Here is a 20474-nt window from a genome sequence, read left to right on the forward strand (position 1 = left end):
TAATAGAATAGCTGTCTAATTATGCGGCATGTCTAACTAATAATAAACTGAAAGACAGTAGATATGTACAGAGTACATTCAATAATTTAGAATATTAATGAAAAGTTCATATATTTCAGTAACTCAGCTTATAAGTAAAATACATATAGATTAATTCCACACAGGCTGATGTTTTAAAGCTGATGATAATGGTGATTTCTTTCTTACAGTTAATGAAAACATGGCATTTAAGATTAAAATGTCCTATCAGACCAATAAAAAATATTGCTAATGCAGATGGTCTAATGAAAAAAAAAAGTGTAATACCTACTTAAAGGTTGTTGATTTTAAAAGCAATTTTTAATCTGACAAATAAGCCTCTTTGGAACTAATATTCTAATTCATTAAATGTGACTGTAAATGTTTTGGCACAAAGACAACAGAAAACAGTAGTGACCTTTTTTTTACAAGTTTAACATAAATCATTTCTCGCAACTTATTTGTCCTTTCTGATTTTAATGTCCTTGCTGATAGACAAACACATTTAAATCATATTCATATGGAAAGCAAACTATATCCACATGAAAAATCTGTTAATCTCACATTTTTGTTCCGAAGGCCACAATCCCCTGGAAAGCCTGCATGGGCAAATAAATATTTAATGTACATCAAAACTAGGCCTGTCACGATAGCAAATTTTGCTGAGCGATTAATTGTCTCAAAAATTATTGCGATAAACGATAATATTGTTTGAAGACCTTTTTACACTGATTTAATGGAAATGACATAATAATCCATGCAATTTCTTGCCAAAGATAGATACACTTTATTTTCAAAAGAACACTGATAAACAAAATAAACAAAACAACCAAAAACGAAAATAAAATGGTCTCCATTAACAAAAATCGCACTTGAAAAAAACAAACTAAACACCATAAAGCCAAAGTGGAAATAAATACTGCATTCAACCAAAAGAGTGCAGATTATGAAGTCTGTATATTATGTTGCCCTTCAGTAATAATTAGATTTAAATAGAGAAGATGGGCACATCGACTACCTGATGCAATAATTCACACTACATGAATTTTTGCTCCTATTTTTCCCCTTACAACAATCTTAAAACGTTGATCTTTCTAAGAGTGTGTGGTGTGTTACGGTAGATCGTCCTCCGATCTAAATCAGGGATTTTCCCCGACTGGGATCTTAACGCAGCCTGTTGAATGTGACAGGCAGCCAATCAGAAAGCGCGGATTCCCTCCGCACTTTCTGAGGGGAAATTACGTCGGGGAATCCCAAACAGCTGACACGGAGCAACCCGAAGTCCAGCGGACATTGGAGATGATATGTGGAAACAACATTAATGTTTATTCAACATGCAAAGAATATAGAAATGACAAGAGGAGGAGTTGGAGCGAAATTGCTACCGCAGTTGATAAACCCGGTAACTTTTCAGCTGTTCTTCGTTAACGTGACGTAAATAGGTTATAATGATTTTCATTCAGTCAGGACTTTACGCTGACACTAGCCACATGCATTGCAGGTAGATTGTAGTAAAGCATTGATTAATGCCGGTTTTAAAATTAGTTAACTGGACTTGTAGCCATTATTTTGTGCCTATTGTTGGACACCACATGGCAGGACCGAACCCGATCGAACAGTTATACCTAGGATTTCTGTCGGCTAATGTGTGGTCTGTCAGGTTTTGGAAATGGGCCGACAATCGACCGACAGCTCTAAGATCGTGTAGTTTGCGCTGGGCTTTACACTAAGGAAATTAGGAAGGGAGGAGTCAGTGGAGAGCACCGGAGTTGAGCCTTTTTTTCATTCAGTGTCATTAACAGAAAGAGAAAAAGGCCGGAAGAGACGATAATGCCGATAATTAAAATGACGTCGATAGTTTTAATTTATCGTACGATTAATCGATTTATCGTTTATCGCGACAGGCCTAATCAAAACTTTACATTTTTATTTATAACAAAAAAAGTAAATCGTTGCATCTTTGCTTTATTTTATTCTTCTTTCATTCTCATTTATTCAAACACCATGCTTGTTACCATCCTCCTTCTCCCTGTCTCACCGTCTGCTCCTCCCCGCTTCCTTTTCCAGGCAGGCACCTCGGTGTTGCTTCACACCCTCCTCTCAGTCGTGCTGCTGCGCTCAGCCTGTTCCTGCTCTCTTTTCTCCTGCTGTCCCACTGTTTTGTCTGCTTGTCTGTCTGCCAGTCTGCATGATGTCAGTTTGATTCCATCTCCATTTCCACAGATCCAAGTCTTTTGTGTGCCTTCATGTGCCAGTACACACACACACACTCACACACGCGTATGGGTATGCGTGATCTCATCAGTTCCCACCTCCGGTTCTCCAAATTTGATTCCTCTCAGGGTTATTTATAGCTGTAAGGCCCTCTACGTTCCGTCTAACGCATCATGACCTGTGTTCCTGCCTGGCTTTTGTGAGGGGGGCGAAAAAAAAAAGAGGACATGACACTTAAAAGCAGTTTTTTCAGGTGTGAGCGTCCGTCTGTGTCCTGTCAGCAGTAGATTTTCAGGAATCACAGGAAACATTTGCTCTCCTGCCATTCTTTTGAGGATTTTTAGTGGAGGTCTCCGTTTAAAAGCCTTTTTTTCCCCTGGAGGATCTGATACTGTAGCACTTTATGTCTAGATGTGTTTCATAATTATGTTCTCCAATCTAATAAGAACCCCACTCACATAAATAAATTAATATCCACAAAAGTCTGGATGCCACAGTGGTAGAAGTGACTAACCTGTAAAATTAATCATAATCAGAGTCATGTGCAGCTTCCCTTTCTTCTCTTTCACTTTTTACTATTAAGTGTGATCTGCTTCAGAAAATTGAATCCACGCCCTGATGAGCTTTTAGAGTACTTGGCTTTATTTGGCGTATTGATATTGTCTTTTCACATTGATTTTTCTACTGAATACTAAAGATGAACCAATCAACCAGAGTTTTGCAGAGAGCACTTTTTGTACAATCAAAGGTAACACAACTGCCTTTACAGAAATAAAGATGAGAAAAAAAACTCCAAAATGATTCAAAACCCAAAAGGATACAAGGAAGAAACTTTGTTGTTTGTTATTCAGCCTTATTGCTAGGTGTTCATGTCATCTTGGGGTCAAGTTTTTCTTTCGCTGGTTTATTAAACAAACCAAAGGTGAGGTATGAAAAAAACAAAGGTTTAAAAGTACAAAATAGTGACAGAGGGAAACAACCAGCTCTCACTGGCCTAATGCTCTGTTGTAGCACCCTGAATGTGCAGCCAAAATACATCTGTGATTTGCACCCAAAATAGGTTGTCTACAGTTTTTCTTTTTTTTAAGTTGGCATCAGTTGAGCAGCTTCTAATTCCATTAAGTAATAATACACTGCACATTTACTCTCTTTATCTGATTCCTTTAAGGGTATGAAGAAAGAGCCACTGCAGCTACAAATTAGATGAAAATGTATTTTTAACTTGCAGACAGCAGGTAACATAAAGCTACCCATACAATAAGAAAACTAGAAAACTGACGCTGAGAATTCGTATTTGTTCTGATAAGGTTGAAAAAGTAAAATATTCTAAAAAAAAATGTAGCATCTTTATTATCTTTCTTTTACAACAGAGGGCTAGCGCTGAAGAGGATTTTAATATTTATTATTTGGGTGTGAACTCCTTTAAAAGATAACCCCACAGTGTGTGCTTGTTTTGTTTGTGTCTCTGCAGAATACTAATGAGCAGCAAAGCCTGCACAGCCATGATAATGGAGTTTGTCATGTTCCCAGTGCATGTAATATCAGGGCATGGAAGTGCTGAAACTTGATATATACTGTATATATATTCATACATGGATCAATACGTTAACCATGAGAATGAATAGAAGTTCATGTTGTCTCTATAACATGAGAACATGTTAGGATTTTGTCGTCGTGTGCCTCCATGGCTAGAGGATTGATGCTGTATGTTGTGTCCATGGCGATGCAATCAGCCTGCCTCTGCTGATTTCAGTTGTTCTTGCTCTCTTTGGTGACAGCTGACGGGTTTAATCACAATACACCAATTGACCGAATCTTGTCCTCTTCTTCGCTCTCCTCATCCACTCCCTCCACTGTTATTGATTAAATCTTTCTTTCTGATGTGCACAACTTCTTCAGCTTTAAAAATGAATTCTGTGAATGCTTCTTTTTCCTTCTAATGCATCTTTATCAAAGCTGTGCTTCCCTCTGTGTCTTTGCAGCATGTGTAGCAAAGGTTGATTTGTCCTCTGCTACAGGTTGGATCACTTTATGCTTTTTGATTTGCTGCTGATTCAGCACCATGTCATGTCCGACGTCCATGTTGTCATTGCCCTGTTCTTCACTTGGCCATTCAAGTGGATGCTATTGCTTGGACTAGAAGTCTGGCACCGTGTCCTTAAATTGATTGGTGTGAGGAGACTGAAGGGGTTCTTCACGAGTAATTCTGAGCCTGTTTTTTGTCTTCATTATAAATTAAGATAAACATTCTGCTTTAAGTCTTAAACACTAATTATTTTAAATAAATAAACTCATAGATTCTCAATTATCTTCTCTCCAACACAGTGCTTTTCTACATTTTCTGGTGAAGTGAGAGAGCTACAGATCTTTTTCAAAACTGCTGCATACTTTTATCACCTTAGTTAATATGTAAATCATATTTGAAGGAATTCTAAATAAACCTTTAATGTGCCTCTCTGTATGTCTGTGTGTTTGCGAGTACGATAACACAGTACGTGTGAGTGTATACATGCTTTAACCTACACTGACCTCTACTGGAGGTTGATTAAAGCTGCATGAGGGTCATTTGACTACTGTGTGTATGTTTTATTTACAGTTCTGTTATGACATTCTTCCCACAACCCAAGGCAGTCTCACCATTTCTTACCTGTCCAAGTCACTTCTTTATTATTTTGTAATTCTCTTTTCTCTCCCACCACCTCCTAGTCTGTTTTACTCCCCCCCTACCACCTTCTTTCCCATTCTCTTTCTTCTCACCCAGTGGGCTCCTATCCATCCAGCACCTGCTCTCTGGCACTGTAAGATTCAAAGTTCACTCATTCTGCATTTGATTCATGAAATAAATAAAACATTGTTCATTTCCAAACCTGAGTACATGCCCGGGTGAGTTTTTCTAGCTTCCTCCCAACATTTTCAGTAGCTGTGTTTCCAGTTCCTGTTGCAGAGCTCAGTGTTTACATGCTGTGCTGCTTGCACCAGCCCGCGGTGTATCCTGATGCTTTGTGTGCTGCCATGAGCCATAACTAACACAACAACGAGCCAGACACACTGCTGTTGGATATACAAGACATGAATGAAAGGCTATATATTGGCTGGCTGATTGGTTACTTTTTCACCTACTTCTTCCATAACGTTGTGAATGAAAAACAAAGTGTGCCTCATCAAAGGAGTCCATGCATGATTGCAAGTGTTTGTTTGGGTGTGCATAATACATGGACAAAAATCCATATGCAGAGTATGTCATGATGCCAACAGGAGGCGAAAGATGACAGCACTGCTGATAACCTGAACCAACATGTCAAACAACTGAAAGTCATGTTGATGCCCAGCGACCATTTTTTAGATGAGAGCTTTTCCGTCGCTGTTTTTTCTAGGCAGCTCAGCTCTCTTTATGCAAATTTTTCCACTGTCTTTCTGGCTGTTCACGAAGAAAGGTGAGAAGCGCTTTTATTGTAAATTAGAGGGTTAATGGAGTAAATTAGATGCCCAGAGGTGCAATATGCAGATTTTAAAACTTCCCACGTTGTGAAATATGTTGTAGTAATTTTAAAAAATCTTTATGAAACTTCTATTTCAGATCTCTGGAGTAACCTATTTACAGTCCTTTCAAAAACACTTAAATGCCTTTATTATTAACATTATCATACATTACAATAACAAGCTGCAATGTGTCTTATTGTTACCTTATGTAAAAGACCCACAATAAGTAAATTAAAAATAAGTTGGATAAATTTAATCTGCATCTATTTATCGGCCTGCTTGAGTCAATACTTTAAAAGTAAAAACAATTATAGTTGTCGCACTGGATGGACTGTGTTTGTGAACATTAATGTTCAAGTTTGTCCTTAGAGTTGTTTAAGCTGCTGGAAGTTGAACTTTTGCCCTCAGCCTACATCTTTTGCCGCCTCCAACAGGCTTCTGTCCTTGTTTGTCCTGTAGTTGACCCTCCTTATTATCTCTCCAGGACTGAAAAGTTTCCTTGTCCCTGCTAAAGGAATAAAACGTCTATAGTATAATGCTGCTGCCACCATGCTTTGTTGCCGGGTTGGTGTGATTTCTGAGTTAATTTTCTGCCACACAAAGTGTTTTGCACAATAGCTAGAACGTTTAGCTATTGTGCAAACCAGAGGCATTTCTTTCACTTGGTTGCTGTGCCTCCTGCTAAGCTTGTGACAAACAAGACTTTTGTAAAATCTTTCTGTTAACAATAGCTTTCCTCTTCCAACTCTTTCATGAAGGACAGATTCATGGAGTGCACAAATTGTCCTGTTGACAATTTCTTTGACCTGTGACCTGCACCTTCACCAGATTCATCCTGGGCCTCCAAAGGACTTCTCCAGTTGATGCTCTTGTTGCTAGGAGATGAACGCCTAGTGATGTATCGGTAGTTTGGCAGTTGTGCCACACTCTTTCTGTTTTCTGATGATAGAAAACAGATGTGCAAAAGTTGAGACATTGTTAATAATCGAGCCGTTTTAAATCTCTCCACAATTCTCTCACTGATCTGTCTTTATAGTGCTTATTTATTAATGTTGTCTCATAAATCTTTGAAAACAGCTGCATTTATGTAGATACTCTGGATTATGTAGGCAAATTGTTGTACCGCATTTTGTTTTGGGGTATAATACAGGAAGGGGCTAAGCATTTCAGTTTTTCACTTGGGAATGATTTTTGAAGTTGTGTAACCTTTTTCTTCCATATGCTTTGTGCTGCTTTGTGTGGGCCTATATATAACATATAATTCAGATAAAGTACTTTGATGTTTGTGGTTGTGATGTGACAAAATAGGAAGAAAGTCAGAGGGTGTAAATACTTTTGCACCGCTCTGTGTTTTACACAAAACACTAAGCAGGGAGGAAAGAAAATTGTAACTATTAAAAGCTTTTGTTAATTGGTTGATACCAAGACTGAAGGGTATCGATAAATATAAATATATCGATAAATCTTAAACGTTACTTCTTCTTAGTTATAACCCTGCTCCTCACTGTGGTATCTTTATGTGCTTCACAGTGTCTGATCTTTGCTCTACATGCCCACTAGATGTCCTTGTCCACCTCAGTAACCTTTAGTTTCATTTGAATCACCTCTTCAATCGTATTGTACTATGTTTTATTGATGTTGTGTGAGAGTGATCACAGTGAGATGTCGCCTTTGGCTAAAGAGAATATTATTACTGTAGAATGATAGGAAACTTTTTATTAAGCTGTGTGATGGCAGAATAATTAAAATGTACCTTTTTGATCACAGCAGTTCTTTGTTTTTCAGACTCCATTCTTGTTTTCAGTGAAGCATTACTGAAGCAAAAATTAACACTGATGACATTAAGTTAGAATAATCTGGGGGAAAGAGGGTTTACATTTAAGGCTCTAATAAAGCAAGAGTCAACATTAACACATCTGTTTAATTTTAACCTTTAGTGGTGAAGATATCAATTTATTTTATATGGCATGCCTGTTTTTTACTTTTCTGTAGTAAATTCTTAGTTACTGCTTCTAGTTAAAATCCACCCACCTAACATAATCTTCCTATTTGCCAACCTACTGATTCAAAACATTTCCCCGAGGCCTTAAGCTTGACACACACTAACAGTGCATGTAAGCACTGACACATCAATACAGCCATTTGCTGTAGCTCCATGAAACCCTTAAACCCACCAGCACAAATGTGAACAACAACCTCTACAGTTCAGCTCTCATCCATTTATCTGTTTACCCTCAGAGCTCACTTCTCAGAGCATCTTGAAGTATATTTAGCAGCAGAATAAATTTGGAAAAATCAATAAGGAGCCTGGAAAGGAAAGGAAGTGTACAGATTTCATTCTTAAAACTGAGCTCTCCACATTTTAAAGGGTGTCTTGGAAAAGTAACAGATGTGGTGCTTTAAAGAGTTTTAAAAGCATATGGTTTTAAAACATATGGTTTTAATAATAAAAATTGATGACAGAAAAGCTCTTTTAACCTGAGATGAACTCATGTAGCTCTATACAAAAAAACCTCACACATGCTAATATTTAATTGGACCGCAATATAGCAATGTGTGCTATATTGATTATAGCACACATTTGCTTCTGAAATGTCACAAAATGTATTCCTATTCAGTGTGGCGCTAATTTTTCACTAAGATCTTGTATTGATGAGTCTGTCCACTGTGCAAAGCCTTCTCTAGCACATCCCAAAGATTCTCGACGGGTTCAGTTCTGACCTCTGAACAACACAGCGGTGTGTGAAAATGATGTCTCATGCTCCCTGAACCACTCATTCACAATTTCTGTTTGATGAAGGTTGGCATTTTCATCTTGAACATCCTCTTGTTGTCAAGGAAGAAACAATACGTTGACGGAATAACCTGGTCATTCAGTATATTCAGGTTGCATGCTGTCCTCATAATGTTTCTCAACTTGCACCTGACCAACTGCAGTCACCCCAGATCACAGGTTTATTACACAGATGTTCAGCCCCAATTTTTTGAGTTCCCCTCACATTGTGAATGGGAAGCCTCTGACTTTTACTATATAGCCCTGAGTTTTATTCTTGTCTTTCTTTAGAATTAGTAGCTTAAGATAATTAATTAGTTTAATTTCTTCCTCAAAACAATGGCTCCCCACTGTCCTTCTAGTTTTTAATGATGCACTGCACAGTTCTCATCCTAATTTCAGTAGTTTATGCAATCTCCTTAGATGTTTTTCTTTCTGCTTGATTCCAGTGATTTGACCCTTGTTAAACAGACCACCATCTTTCCCAGAACCGCAGAATGTCTTTTCCTCATGGTTGTTTAGGAAATGAGAAGCTCATTGCATCAGCCGGGGTAAAAAAAAAAAAAAAACTTGTGCCGGTTAGAAGACAATTGTCCATGCAATAACTATCCAACAGGAAGCTCATACCTGCATGCATGTGGCAATTTATTTTTGTTTTGGCCAGGCAGTGTACACATACTGTATGTATGCATGTTTGTACATGGAGTTTGAGAAAATACCTCCAACCTCTATATAACAGTGTTTACTTGGATTGAAAGATGGAATATCCTTCTGTAGTTTCAATACCCAAATGTGTATATGTGTATTTTTGGATCTGTTTTAATTTCAGGTGACATTCTGTGATCAGCAACAGATGGGTGAGGGACAGCTTTGAATAACTTAGTTATTCACTCAACTAGTGAAAACTAGAATCCTTCCAGCTCTTTCACTTGCATCTCTTTAAGGAAACTTTAAAGCATTGCAGGAATACAATGGAAAATTTTGGTTGTTTTCAAATTGCAAGTCCTCAAAACCTTTCAGCCAATTTAGCTCTGGTACAAGCTTTTTGTCTTTATAGTGAATAAACTTGTAATTAGACAAGTTTGTCAATTGAAAGAGCCAATTAGAAAAGAGTTGAGTGTATATATTTTTAGACTCCTTTTTGTTAAATTTTCTCCCAACTCTTTTTATGCTGCCTGTATGACAAAGGGCTGTTTTAGTTTCTTTGCACACCGCTGATCTTTCTGTAAAGGATGGAGGTAGATTCGTAAATCAAAGCTGATGCACCTCTTAACAAGAACTGCAAGTAGTTGCAGAGCTGCATCAGTGTTCTACTTATGTAAACAAATAGATCCCACAGCAACAGTTTCCACTCCTCTAATCAGGCAACACAAACAGCACCTCCTCGTAATCACTTGTCAGACTTCTGAAAATATATCTCCTTCTTGCAGTTTTGCTGAAAGGTGAAGGAGAAAGTGTGATGTGTGTAGCAGTAGAGGACACATCTGCAGATCCAATTTTCCATGGTGACAGCCTGAATGAGGTGAAAAAGCCTCCAGGAGGGGACAGAGCTGGTGGTTAATAAAGAATAGATGTCTTTTTCCCCTGAAAACAGAGGAATGTGATCTTAGCAACTCTTGAACATGTCCTTCCTTTGTTCTTTCATGTGCTCTCTGACTTTTTCCATTTCTTTGGCAACGACATGCCCTTTTCCTCTGTTTCATTCCACCTTTGCATCTCTCCAATCAAATGAAAAATCTTCAGTACGTAAATAGGAAGGAAAATCATTTCTAACCAACAGGTTAGACTCAGATTTCACATTCTGCTGTCACTGTCTCTGTTGTGAGTGTGTGCTTCGGTATCACTGAGTGTACATTTATTGTTTCTGCAATCTTAGCTCTGCGTTAGCACAGCCCGTATACATTACTGTCATAGAGCGAAGAGATAAACTTCTTGGTGTCTGGTTGCCTTTGCGCTGTGTATGAGAATATTGATTTCACACAGAAGTAGTTTTTCTGTCACCTTGTCTGACTTGTGTTTATATTTGTACAACTTTTGGTAGACATTAGGATGACCCACACGGTACTCTTCTGTTTATTAGACATTGCGATGCTATAATGAGGTGCAGTCTTGAATCACCATATCTTAAATCAGCGATAGGAATGTCAAGAAAGAAAATCCTCAAGGGATCTGAATTGATACTCAGCCTGTTAGCGAAGTTACTACTTACTACCACAATTCCTCTCTCATAAAACATTGAAAGCGAAACACATTGAGACAGTGGGACTCAGAGGGAACACATATTTGTCTCATTCTGTTATTTGTGCTGCACAAGAAGATACCCTCACTTGAAGCCATGCTAGCAGAAAACATCAGATGGTGGTTGATGGCGACAGCCTGCATGTATTCCTATTGATATTTATTTGTCCATGCAACATTACAAGCTGACTGACTGACAGTGGTACGGTGCTTTATGGAAAAAATAATCACATAACTTATTATTCTATGGTTTCTCTAAAATGGAATGAGTGTGCATGTCTTTGTGTCTCACATTTGCATTCCACCCCCTTTCTACTAATCTGATACCCCTAAAACAAAATTCCCTCCATGCAGCAGTTACCTAATTGCAAATAGTCCATCAGTATGTGATTTTATCTCAAAACTGAACAAGTTTTGTAAATGCTTCAGAAATATTAAGGACATAACAGAACAAACAGCTTCATGAAGATCAGTGAATCCATCATTGAAAAAGAGAACAAGTATGGTAAAACGGCCCGACATGTGCACATTAATTATAAAAGTGGACAACTGGTCTTAATGGAGTCAGGTTTTACAAAATCCTGAAAGTCTACCAGTTCTGAAGATGTGCTGTGTTATGGTTTCACCTAGAAACACATTTAACTTTCGTTTAACTCCGGAGGAGCTGCAGAATCATTGAAATCATACAAATGATCTCTAAAAGGTGATCTATTAAAAATTCTAAAGTCAAGCTTCCAGCAGCGAATAGTTTATATTTATTTATTTTATTAATATGATATTCATTTAAAGTTGGTTGTCCTTAGTTAAAAGGTGACAGCTATTACAAAACGCAAATTTCCTTTCGAAAACCTATGCTTCCCTTCAACCACACTGTCCCCTAAACGGTCTGACTGCCATCGCCACCAGCAGGAATTGTCTTCACCTTAGCATGAACTGCGTTGTGTCTGGTCCCTTTGACCTGGGTTGTTTTTAACCTGGAAAACAAGATTTTGATTAAGACTAAGGTTTTTTGTAGAAATAAGTGTATCATAATCTTTGGCAAAAAGTGCAACAAATGGAGATTTGTTGTTTGAAAAACAAGTAAGAAATCTGCTCGTTTAATATTTTTCACAAATCTCACCTACCCTTTCTGCATTGCAGGATCTACTAGTCACTCTGGAAAGAAGAGTGTTTTTGCTAAACCTTTTAGTGTGGCCAGTGAGCAAGTACACATCCATTTGATACATAACCTATAGAGTGTGAAGGAAACACTAATTTCTTTTTATTAAAACAGTTGTGTACGCTACTTCATCATCCATATATGCAAATGATAATTCTGTTATAGTGAGAAAGGTGTAATGGCTCTATTTGTCCATATACATTTTAAAATATGAAAACAAGAAACAGTTTGTTTCAGGCTTTTTTTTCAGGTTGTCTATCTCTAAAATTTGCCTTTTCAGATGCACTTATGCTGTCATTTCAGTAATGATTAGAACAAAATTACAACTTGTTGCTTAGTGTCTTAAAGTTTCATCTTATAGTGCTGCTTTAACCCATTGCTGCTCTCTGCATATTTCACATTATCTTAGACAGATGTTGAAGAAACTGGAGTATGATCCCCACTGGGGTGCATTCCAGCTGGAGTTGGGCTTAATTCTACATAGGTTTTCTGGTTTCAGATCAACAAATGAGTCTTTAGTTTGTGTAGAGGAGCCTGTAATTGATCAGTATTCACATTCACAGAGAGAATTGCATCCTAACAGAGAACATCATGTGGAAATAATGGATTCTTTCTCCCATAAACGAGTCAAAGTTTTCCTAAAGACTGTTTGCAGCAGCTGTTCTCCCCAAAGGAAAAACAATACTTTTTCTCTTTAGAATGAGCAGTGCTCACTTTAAGTTCCTTGGTTAAAGAAACAGTTTCATTACATTTAGAGTTGTCAAGCAGAGTTCACTGAACTTGTAAACATGCTGCTTTGAACAAATAATTTACTATATAAGCTAATAAACTCTTACATTTTTAGTATGTTAATATAAGTTGAAGCAGCTTAGATTTCTGTAGGATCAACCAAAGCTCTTTAAAGTTTAAATAGAACCCCTAAATTATATATTTTTTGTCAATAAACTGTCTAAATAGGTTATTTAGGGTTTTATTTTTATGTTTCTGTGGGATTGTTTTGTGTCTGGAATGTTACTTAATATAGCAAAAAAGTTTATAAGTATGCAACAGTGCTTCCCTCCTCCTGACCACAACCCCACTTTTCCCCTCCAGTCCACACTTGGCCCCACCCCTCCGTGTCTCGAGGCTCCACCCACCTTGCTGGGATTTCTCAAAATGTGTAAGGGCTATGCTTTCACATGGGGGTTAGTTGCACATTAAGTTTCTTTCTAGTGTTTCTTCCTCATTTTGCATTAAATGTTCTCTTGAGCACCACCAGCTGAATGCGTCTTCACAATGTTAGGTCAACGTAAGTTAATTACACATTTACAAACAGATTTCACAGTCTGGGAGTGACGCATAAAGATTTATGCTCTGTTTGCTTTAATCTTTGGTGTTGGTTTCTCAAATTGAACATTGCCTGTAAAAAAATTGTTGCATACAAAACTTTCACAGAGAGATGTTTAAAAGTTAATGGAACATGATATCAACCTGTAGGCATTTGCGTGCTGCAGAACGGATGCCACAGTCGCGACGCAGTCAAAAGATGCTTGCTAGGTGATATTTGAATTTGGATGAACATTATTGCATATTGTCTTGCCAATATATTCCACACTCACTTTCCGTTTCCAAGGTAACCCCACTGTGCAAATCAATCAAATGTTACTGGAAAGAGAAGACATTTCTTAGCATCCCCCCCACCAACAATCTCTGTGTCACTGTTTGTGCGTGTGCATGCTTCTTGCCCACTCTCTGCCGCAGATAGTTTTTCCTCCCTCCCTCTCATTTTCTATGCCATCTCCAACTCATCCTCTCTCCCTTCTTTTTATCTGCCGACTCTCTCTCACTCACTCTCTTTTCCCCCTCACAACATTCACTTCCTGACAACCACTGCCAAAAGGACTAACAGGCGCAGCGTAGCCCCAGATTCCATCCCTCGAGGAGGGCCTAGAAGAAAATAAAAAACACAGACAAGGCAGAAGAGAAAAAAAGTTAGAACTGGAGCCCAGGTGTTTTGACACTTTGGATGTCTGTGTCGCTTGCTTGTAGCTTCAGCATTAATGGCAGCCAATGGCGAATAAAGGAGGTTGACTGAGGACAGATTTTGTGAGATAGCAGAGGAATATCAACTGGTTCAAGCCAAGCCGTCTGCAGTATTAATTTGAAGTTTTCACAACTTATTCACCCCTTTTACCTCTGAAAACTTGCAACTGGATTGAAGTTGATAAAAAGCTACGGAGGAGAGTCGAGGACAACTTTCCTAAACTTGGACAAAGTGTTCAGATTGGGCGTGGCTGCGTTGCTGGCAAGGATCAGGGCAGCCTGACTTGGCTTGGTGGTACGGTTCTGGGCGATGACATACTGCGGTCCCCCAGGATGTTGAGCTTGGATGGCTTGGAGATGATCGCTGTGCTGGTGGTCATGGGGCTCTTCATCAAAGTCCTGGAACAATTTGGGATGTTCGAGCCTGTTGGTGGGGAAGGTAAAAATCTTATTTTTTCATAATTATGTCAAATATTATTAAAGTTACATCAACTCACAACTGAATGCATGAAAGATTGCTTTTTTGTGTGCTACCCTCTTCCCCTGGTCCTCAGTTGGCAGCAGTGCTGCCTAAGGGTTCCTGTTACCGGTGGGCCGTGCAACACTCTATCCCTCCCTCTCCTTCCCAAACACACACACACAACCGTGTAACTTTAGCTGTGTGTGTGGACTTTCTCTGCCCCTTGGGTGTGTGCTTTTACCTTTCAATCGATAACACAATGGAAGGAGTGGGTCTGAGTGCTCTGAAGACACACTAGTTTCACTGAGGGAGTGCCAGCGTTACTTTTAGAGCTCACATTAGCTCGCAAGGTTTATATGGGGCAGAAAGAAAGGAAATACGGCTCTGCTGCAGATTATAGCTCAACATGTTTTGTGGTCTAGGTTGACATAATGCATATTAAGCGACCTAATTTCATTCATTAGGTTTTTCTATAAAAAAACTTTCTTGGTATCATAAATTGGCATGTTTTACGGTAACAGTAACAAGTTTACTGAAATTTTGAGTCTAGAAGGAACTTGTCACTTCTTTATGCTGTTGAGGGATTTTTATATCTTCATTTATTTTTTCTGTGTTATTTTTCATGTCCACATTAACGGCAGGTTGATTAAAATTGTTCCATAAAACTTTTAATTTGGCTCATGTGAATTTGATTTAAATCTGGTTTTGTTTTTTTGCTCTTTGTAATTTCTGTACAATAAAACTAATCAGCTGAAGATTGATATACACATCCCTGATTTTCTACATGAAAATATCACTCATTTTTCTGCCCAATATTTGTATAACATTAAGTGGAGGACCAGCACTTTTTTTTTCAGCTTAAAACACTGAACTTAACTATATAATGTTTAATTGCATTAAACATTGCATTCACACTTGAAAAAAAGTATTTTATGTCAGCTAAAATTGTAGTTACGTTAGAGTTGACAGGACATTTCCTTTCTTTACCTCAGGATTTATCACCAGGCTTTGCTACGCCTGTCTTTTCAAAAATGACCTAAGTTTTGCCCTCTTTGCCTTCAATCTGCTCAACATTGTTCACATCTTCTTATCACTGTCTTCACTGTAACAATCTTGATCCTATCGTCTGTTCTCCTACCCTGTCTGCAATATGCTGTCCAGATCCTAAGATTTCTCTTTTAATGACCATTAGCACTAATGCGCTGTACTCCAACTATAGATAATAATTCTAGAGACAGGCTTGCCATATACTGAGATGAAAACAGCAAAGACTGTGATGTTTTTTTAGCAGATCTTCCTGAAGCCACTTTTCATCCCTGATTCATCCTTTGGACTGACTCCAGCAGTCAAGGTGTGCCAGCAGCTCTGTCATCTAACCCCCCCCCCCCCCCCAAAAAAAAACTTGGAAACCTAATATCCATGCTTCTGCACTCTACAAGTACTTGTATGCAGAGGCAATCAAACACAGATGTACACAAACACATGGAGCTCAATTTACATTATACTTCAATTCTTGAGAGCATTTCAGTGTTTAACATATTTTGATCATATTTTATGAAAATTGCTGCCTTAATGAGAGTATATCTGCGTGTGCCAACTCCTCGGTGAGTACTTAGGCTAATGAAAATTTTTAATGGAGGATCTTTCCATTAAAAAAATGGAAAGATCCTGACTGTAGCATTCAGACTCCTCAGAATCACTAAAGGATTTGGAGACAACCTTTCAGAGACAACCATGCTTACAGAGACACTTGTAAGCATGGCTCCATAATCAATTATTTGTTCAGACTGAAAGCAACTTATTATGTTGAGTTTTTGCTGTAATGTTTTTATTTATTGACTAGTAAATCAATCTGTTACTTCCACATGTTTACATTAGTCTATATAGTGGCTGCTTCTTTATTTAGACTACTAATCCTCTTATATTCCTTTGTTTTTTTAATGCATGTTGGTTTTAATATGTTTATGTAATTTTTTGTGAACTAGATGAAAAGTTGAAAGAAGCAAAAAAATGATATGTTTTTGCCATATTTCTTTCTTTTTTAAGACCCATTTTGTGTCATTTTCCGGTGAGTCAGAGCAAGGAAAGTGAGGGGAAAAAATACATTTCATGCTCATTAATTTAATGAGCTGTGTTGCTGACCCTGCAATAAATAAACAGCATCTAATTTTGCAGAAAAAAGAGAAAGTGAAGTGAACATTTCCTTTGAGTGTTTATGACTCACTTTAGTTTCAAAGTTTTACGAGTTACTGACAGATTTTAGAGTAATGGGTATTGACAGGGATGTGCTGTTTAGGTTATGAGGTGGATATTGAATGGGTTGGTCTGTGCAGTACTGAGTGGCAGCATGTCTGTTGAAACTACTTCTTTCCCTCTCTTCTTATTCCATAACTTTATAGAACTTTAATGTACCTTACAATACAAAAACTGTGATTATGTATAACTCTGTTATCCTGCTCTTTCTGCGTCTGATAGGTAGAGATACCTTTATCTATCTCCCATGTTAAATCTTGTGTGAAAGATTTGCCATGTTTCCATTCCACCACAGCATTTTTTCTTGTCTTTCATCTTGAAGGAAACAAACTTGGCAATGGGCTTTGTGAAGCAGTTAATGCCTGCGACAAGACTGAGGCATGAGGGCTCCTTCATCACTTTTGATACTCTGATGTGTCATATGCGTTTTAATGACTTAGCAGCTGGACAAGAGCCACAGCTACAATAACAGTCATCGGCCCATTGTCTTTTCTTATTTGAAATCAGGTTGTCGAGGTAAGAGGCCTAGGTTAGAAACGCACACATCCTTCCCCACCAGCTGCTGCTCTTGATTCCAATGCATTTCTAAGCTAAAAGGAATATTTAGCCTCTCCAAAAACGTTCTGTCTTTTCCTAGATCTCCTCCCAGTGGAAAAGACCAGAAAAACTTTCAGAAGAAGACATATTGATCAAATACTGCCTTAACTGCCTTGTTTAGATGCAAAGCAGCAGCAGCTCCCACGAGATGACTGAGCATGTCAGGGTGATCTAAAGTAAAGCTCAGTCACCCTATGGAGAAAAGATTTGACCCTGGTTATGATTCATATCTCATAACCATAGATAGGGGTTGGAATCTAAACAGACTAACAAATTGAGAACTTCACTTTTTGCTCAGCTATTTCTTTTTTCCACACAACTGCAGCAAAAGTTGGTCCTAAATAGTTTTGACATGCCAAACTACATTTGGGTTGATTACAATAAATTCCAATAACATACATAGGAGTTACAGTACTTTATAATGTAAATAATTTGAATAAGTTAAAAGGGATGGGAATATATAGTCAAGGCGCTGCAGCGCAATACCTCAACAAATTAGATGACAAAATGGAGCAGGCTGAAAGGATCTTTACTCAATGTCTGGAAGACAAAGCTTAATGTTAGGGATAGAAAGATGTAGGTATCGTTAAGTGCAGAAGCTTCATGGTTTATGTCCAAATGTGAAAGCAGCTATTGAAGATGTTAGGCAATGATAGAGTGGTATTGGTATAATGCAGAAGAATAAGTGCTGTTAAAATGTTTTGCTGGTCACCAGAGGGACCCATTTATGTCTGATTTCATGCACACACCTTTATGTCCATCTGCCCTCTCTGTAATTGCCCTTCAGTTGATAGGCGAGCTAATGGAGAATGGAGTGTGTTTGTGCTCGCAATAAATTGAGATGGAGCTGTGGTGCTGCACACACTCTATGGGTTCTCAGAGTCATATAGCCTTCACTTTAGAGTCTCAACAGGAAAAGAAATGTCAGAGACAGGCTATTATTTCACGGTAATGAATTGTTTAATAAGTCTTATTTCTGTTGTGTTGCTAAAACAAGGGTGAACAGTATTATCCCTCTTTTAGTGGTTTGGAGCTGAAGTATATCAATAATTTAGTAAACTTTATTAAATCAGCAGTGAATGTGAAGGAGTCTGTCCTTGTTGTCCTTGTCTGGGTCTCTTTCCATCTGTGCACCACTGTTGGTGAGCCAGCTATAGATGAGAGCTTGGGACACAAGGAGGATCACACAGGGGATATCTAATACCCAACTCACCCCTCTCTACCTTATTCTCTCCTTCTTTTGCGTTCCTCTTTTTTGTTCCAGCTGGCACTGCACTGTTGAATTTGATAGTAGCTGTATGCATGTCTTCAAGTTAAAAAGATAGCTTGTATGTCAGCTACTATGTGGATGAAAGAGAGAAAGACCTAAAGTTGGTGGTTCAGATCACGTGAGTGAAAAGATAACACTGTGAATGAAGTAATTCACTCCGTCTTTCTCTTCCTGCCATTCACACCAACAGAGCTTTAAGAAAATGTTTAATTCCCAATAAAAGGTGAAAGAGAATATTGTAAAACTTTGTTTTAAATCTACATAGGAAGAAAACTGCCTTTATTAGGTGACACACTACAGCTAAATATGCATTACTTTCTTATTCTTGCCAATCATTACTTCAAAATTATAATGTTGATTAATCTTTTTGGCCCTTTCTGGTACCCTTTTCACCCACATTATGCTTCCTGAGCAATATTGCTTTTTTGCCAAACTCACACAGCTTAGTGCCCTGCCCATCAACATGTGATTGTAGATTCTGATTGTAAATTATCTTACAGCTGAGCAACAGCCACTAGTGAAGAACGTTGATTATCTCTTCATCATGGAGCTTGGTGATGGGTGGGACATGTTGTACACTGAGTGAACATTTTGTTTCATAGTTGATGTATTAGAAGCAAGAAAAATGGACAAAATGTCATTTTGTTTGTATGATTGTCTTAACCCAAGGAAATGTGTCTGCAGAAATTAGTCTGTGTTACAAAGTGGAACTAATGTGGCGTTTGTTTTGCATGTGTGATGGGAGGTTTTATTCCTACTGATCTAAATTTTAAAATGTGTTTGACAAATTAAAATACGCTTTCTAAAACTTGTTTCGCTGATGTAGTGGTGTTGCAACAACAGCTGCTTTTTAAGACACTGAATGAAAGTGAAATTTATTTGGCTCTCACTCTGAACCTCCTGCTCATACACTTTTTTTCTCTCTGTCTCTTATTGACTTTTTTCATCTGGCTCTTGACTCGAGTCTTGTACCTACATAAAGTATTAGCAAGGTTACAGAAGCCTAGGAGCAGGATTTACCAAAATTAATCATTTACGTCAAACAGCGAGGGGATGGATTTATCCTGTTTTACATTTCCAAGGAAAAGCTACAAGTTGTTGCCATTCTGCTGCCAATTTGATCCTCGTTCATGGCTGCATCACAGCAACATTTGGGATAACTTTCTCATTGGCTCGTCTGTTGCTCCAACAAAGTAAACTGTTGTTTGGCTAGAAATGTTGTTGATTTCCTCTGTAAATTAGCTGCTGTGGCAGTAACCTCACATGCACATCTCTAGTGGAATAATATCTCTGAACAGATGCAGAAATCCCTTAAGAGGGCTGAGCCTCGCTGTTAGCTGCAAGAAATATTTGTTTTTATTTTTCCCTTTTTGTGGTATCGATCCATTCAGGATGTTTTCTTGATTTGGCTTCTGGCAGCAAACAGCAGAGAGAGTCATGTTTATGCTTTGATGGAAATAGGCTTAGAGGCTTGTTGTGAGCAATGCAAATGCAATTTAGACTGAGTACTTTACACTGCTCAGAAACACATGACGAAATGGTAAAAGGACAGGAACAGTTAAATCAAGTACGAAAGTGACTAAAAGCACAACTTTTATTATTTGGCCTGATTTATTTGTTATTTTTCATCACATTCTGTAGAAATACAACACAGAAGTAAGCATGTATCTATTCTTTCTGAAGAGCTCTGTGTGTGCAAAGGTGTTGAAAATTGTTAATGGCTCAGGTTCTTTTATTGTCATCGCACGGCTAGTCTGGTTCTGACTGGTGCTGAATTTAAATGAAACTTAAGAGGACAAAGAGGAGAGGTTGTGGGGTGGAGCCAAAAGTCCTCTTGAACACAGAATTGCAAATTAAATAGTTGGCTTAACACTGACCTCTACAGGTATAAAAGGGTAATTACCAAGAATAAATTGAGGAAACGTCAGATTATCAGTGTGCCAACAAGTCTATTACAGATCAAGTTCAGGTTGGCTGTTGTATTTATTCT

General features: G+C 38.1%; 1 protein-coding gene across 4 annotated transcripts in view; it reads left to right on the forward strand.

The window, feature by feature from the left end:
• LOC116712707 (Kv channel-interacting protein 2) overlaps positions 1-20474 on the forward strand; it is a 97121-nt gene that overhangs the window by 60793 nt on the left and 15854 nt on the right. Inside the window, exon 1 of one of the 4 annotated variants that reach the window (XM_032552530.1) lies at positions 13255-14343. The exons of the other annotated variants lie outside the window; for them this stretch is intronic. Within the exon in view, the coding sequence (XP_032408421.1) occupies positions 14238-14343 (106 nt within the window). The 5' untranslated portion in view covers positions 13255-14237. Of the gene's footprint in view, positions 1-13254; positions 14344-20474 lie in introns of those variants that run through there. 4 annotated transcript variants of the gene reach the window in all.

This window comes from Xiphophorus hellerii, chromosome 22, assembly GCF_003331165.1.
Source record: "Xiphophorus hellerii strain 12219 chromosome 22, Xiphophorus_hellerii-4.1, whole genome shotgun sequence".
Classification (NCBI taxonomy): Eukaryota; Metazoa; Chordata; class Actinopteri; order Cyprinodontiformes; family Poeciliidae; genus Xiphophorus; species Xiphophorus hellerii.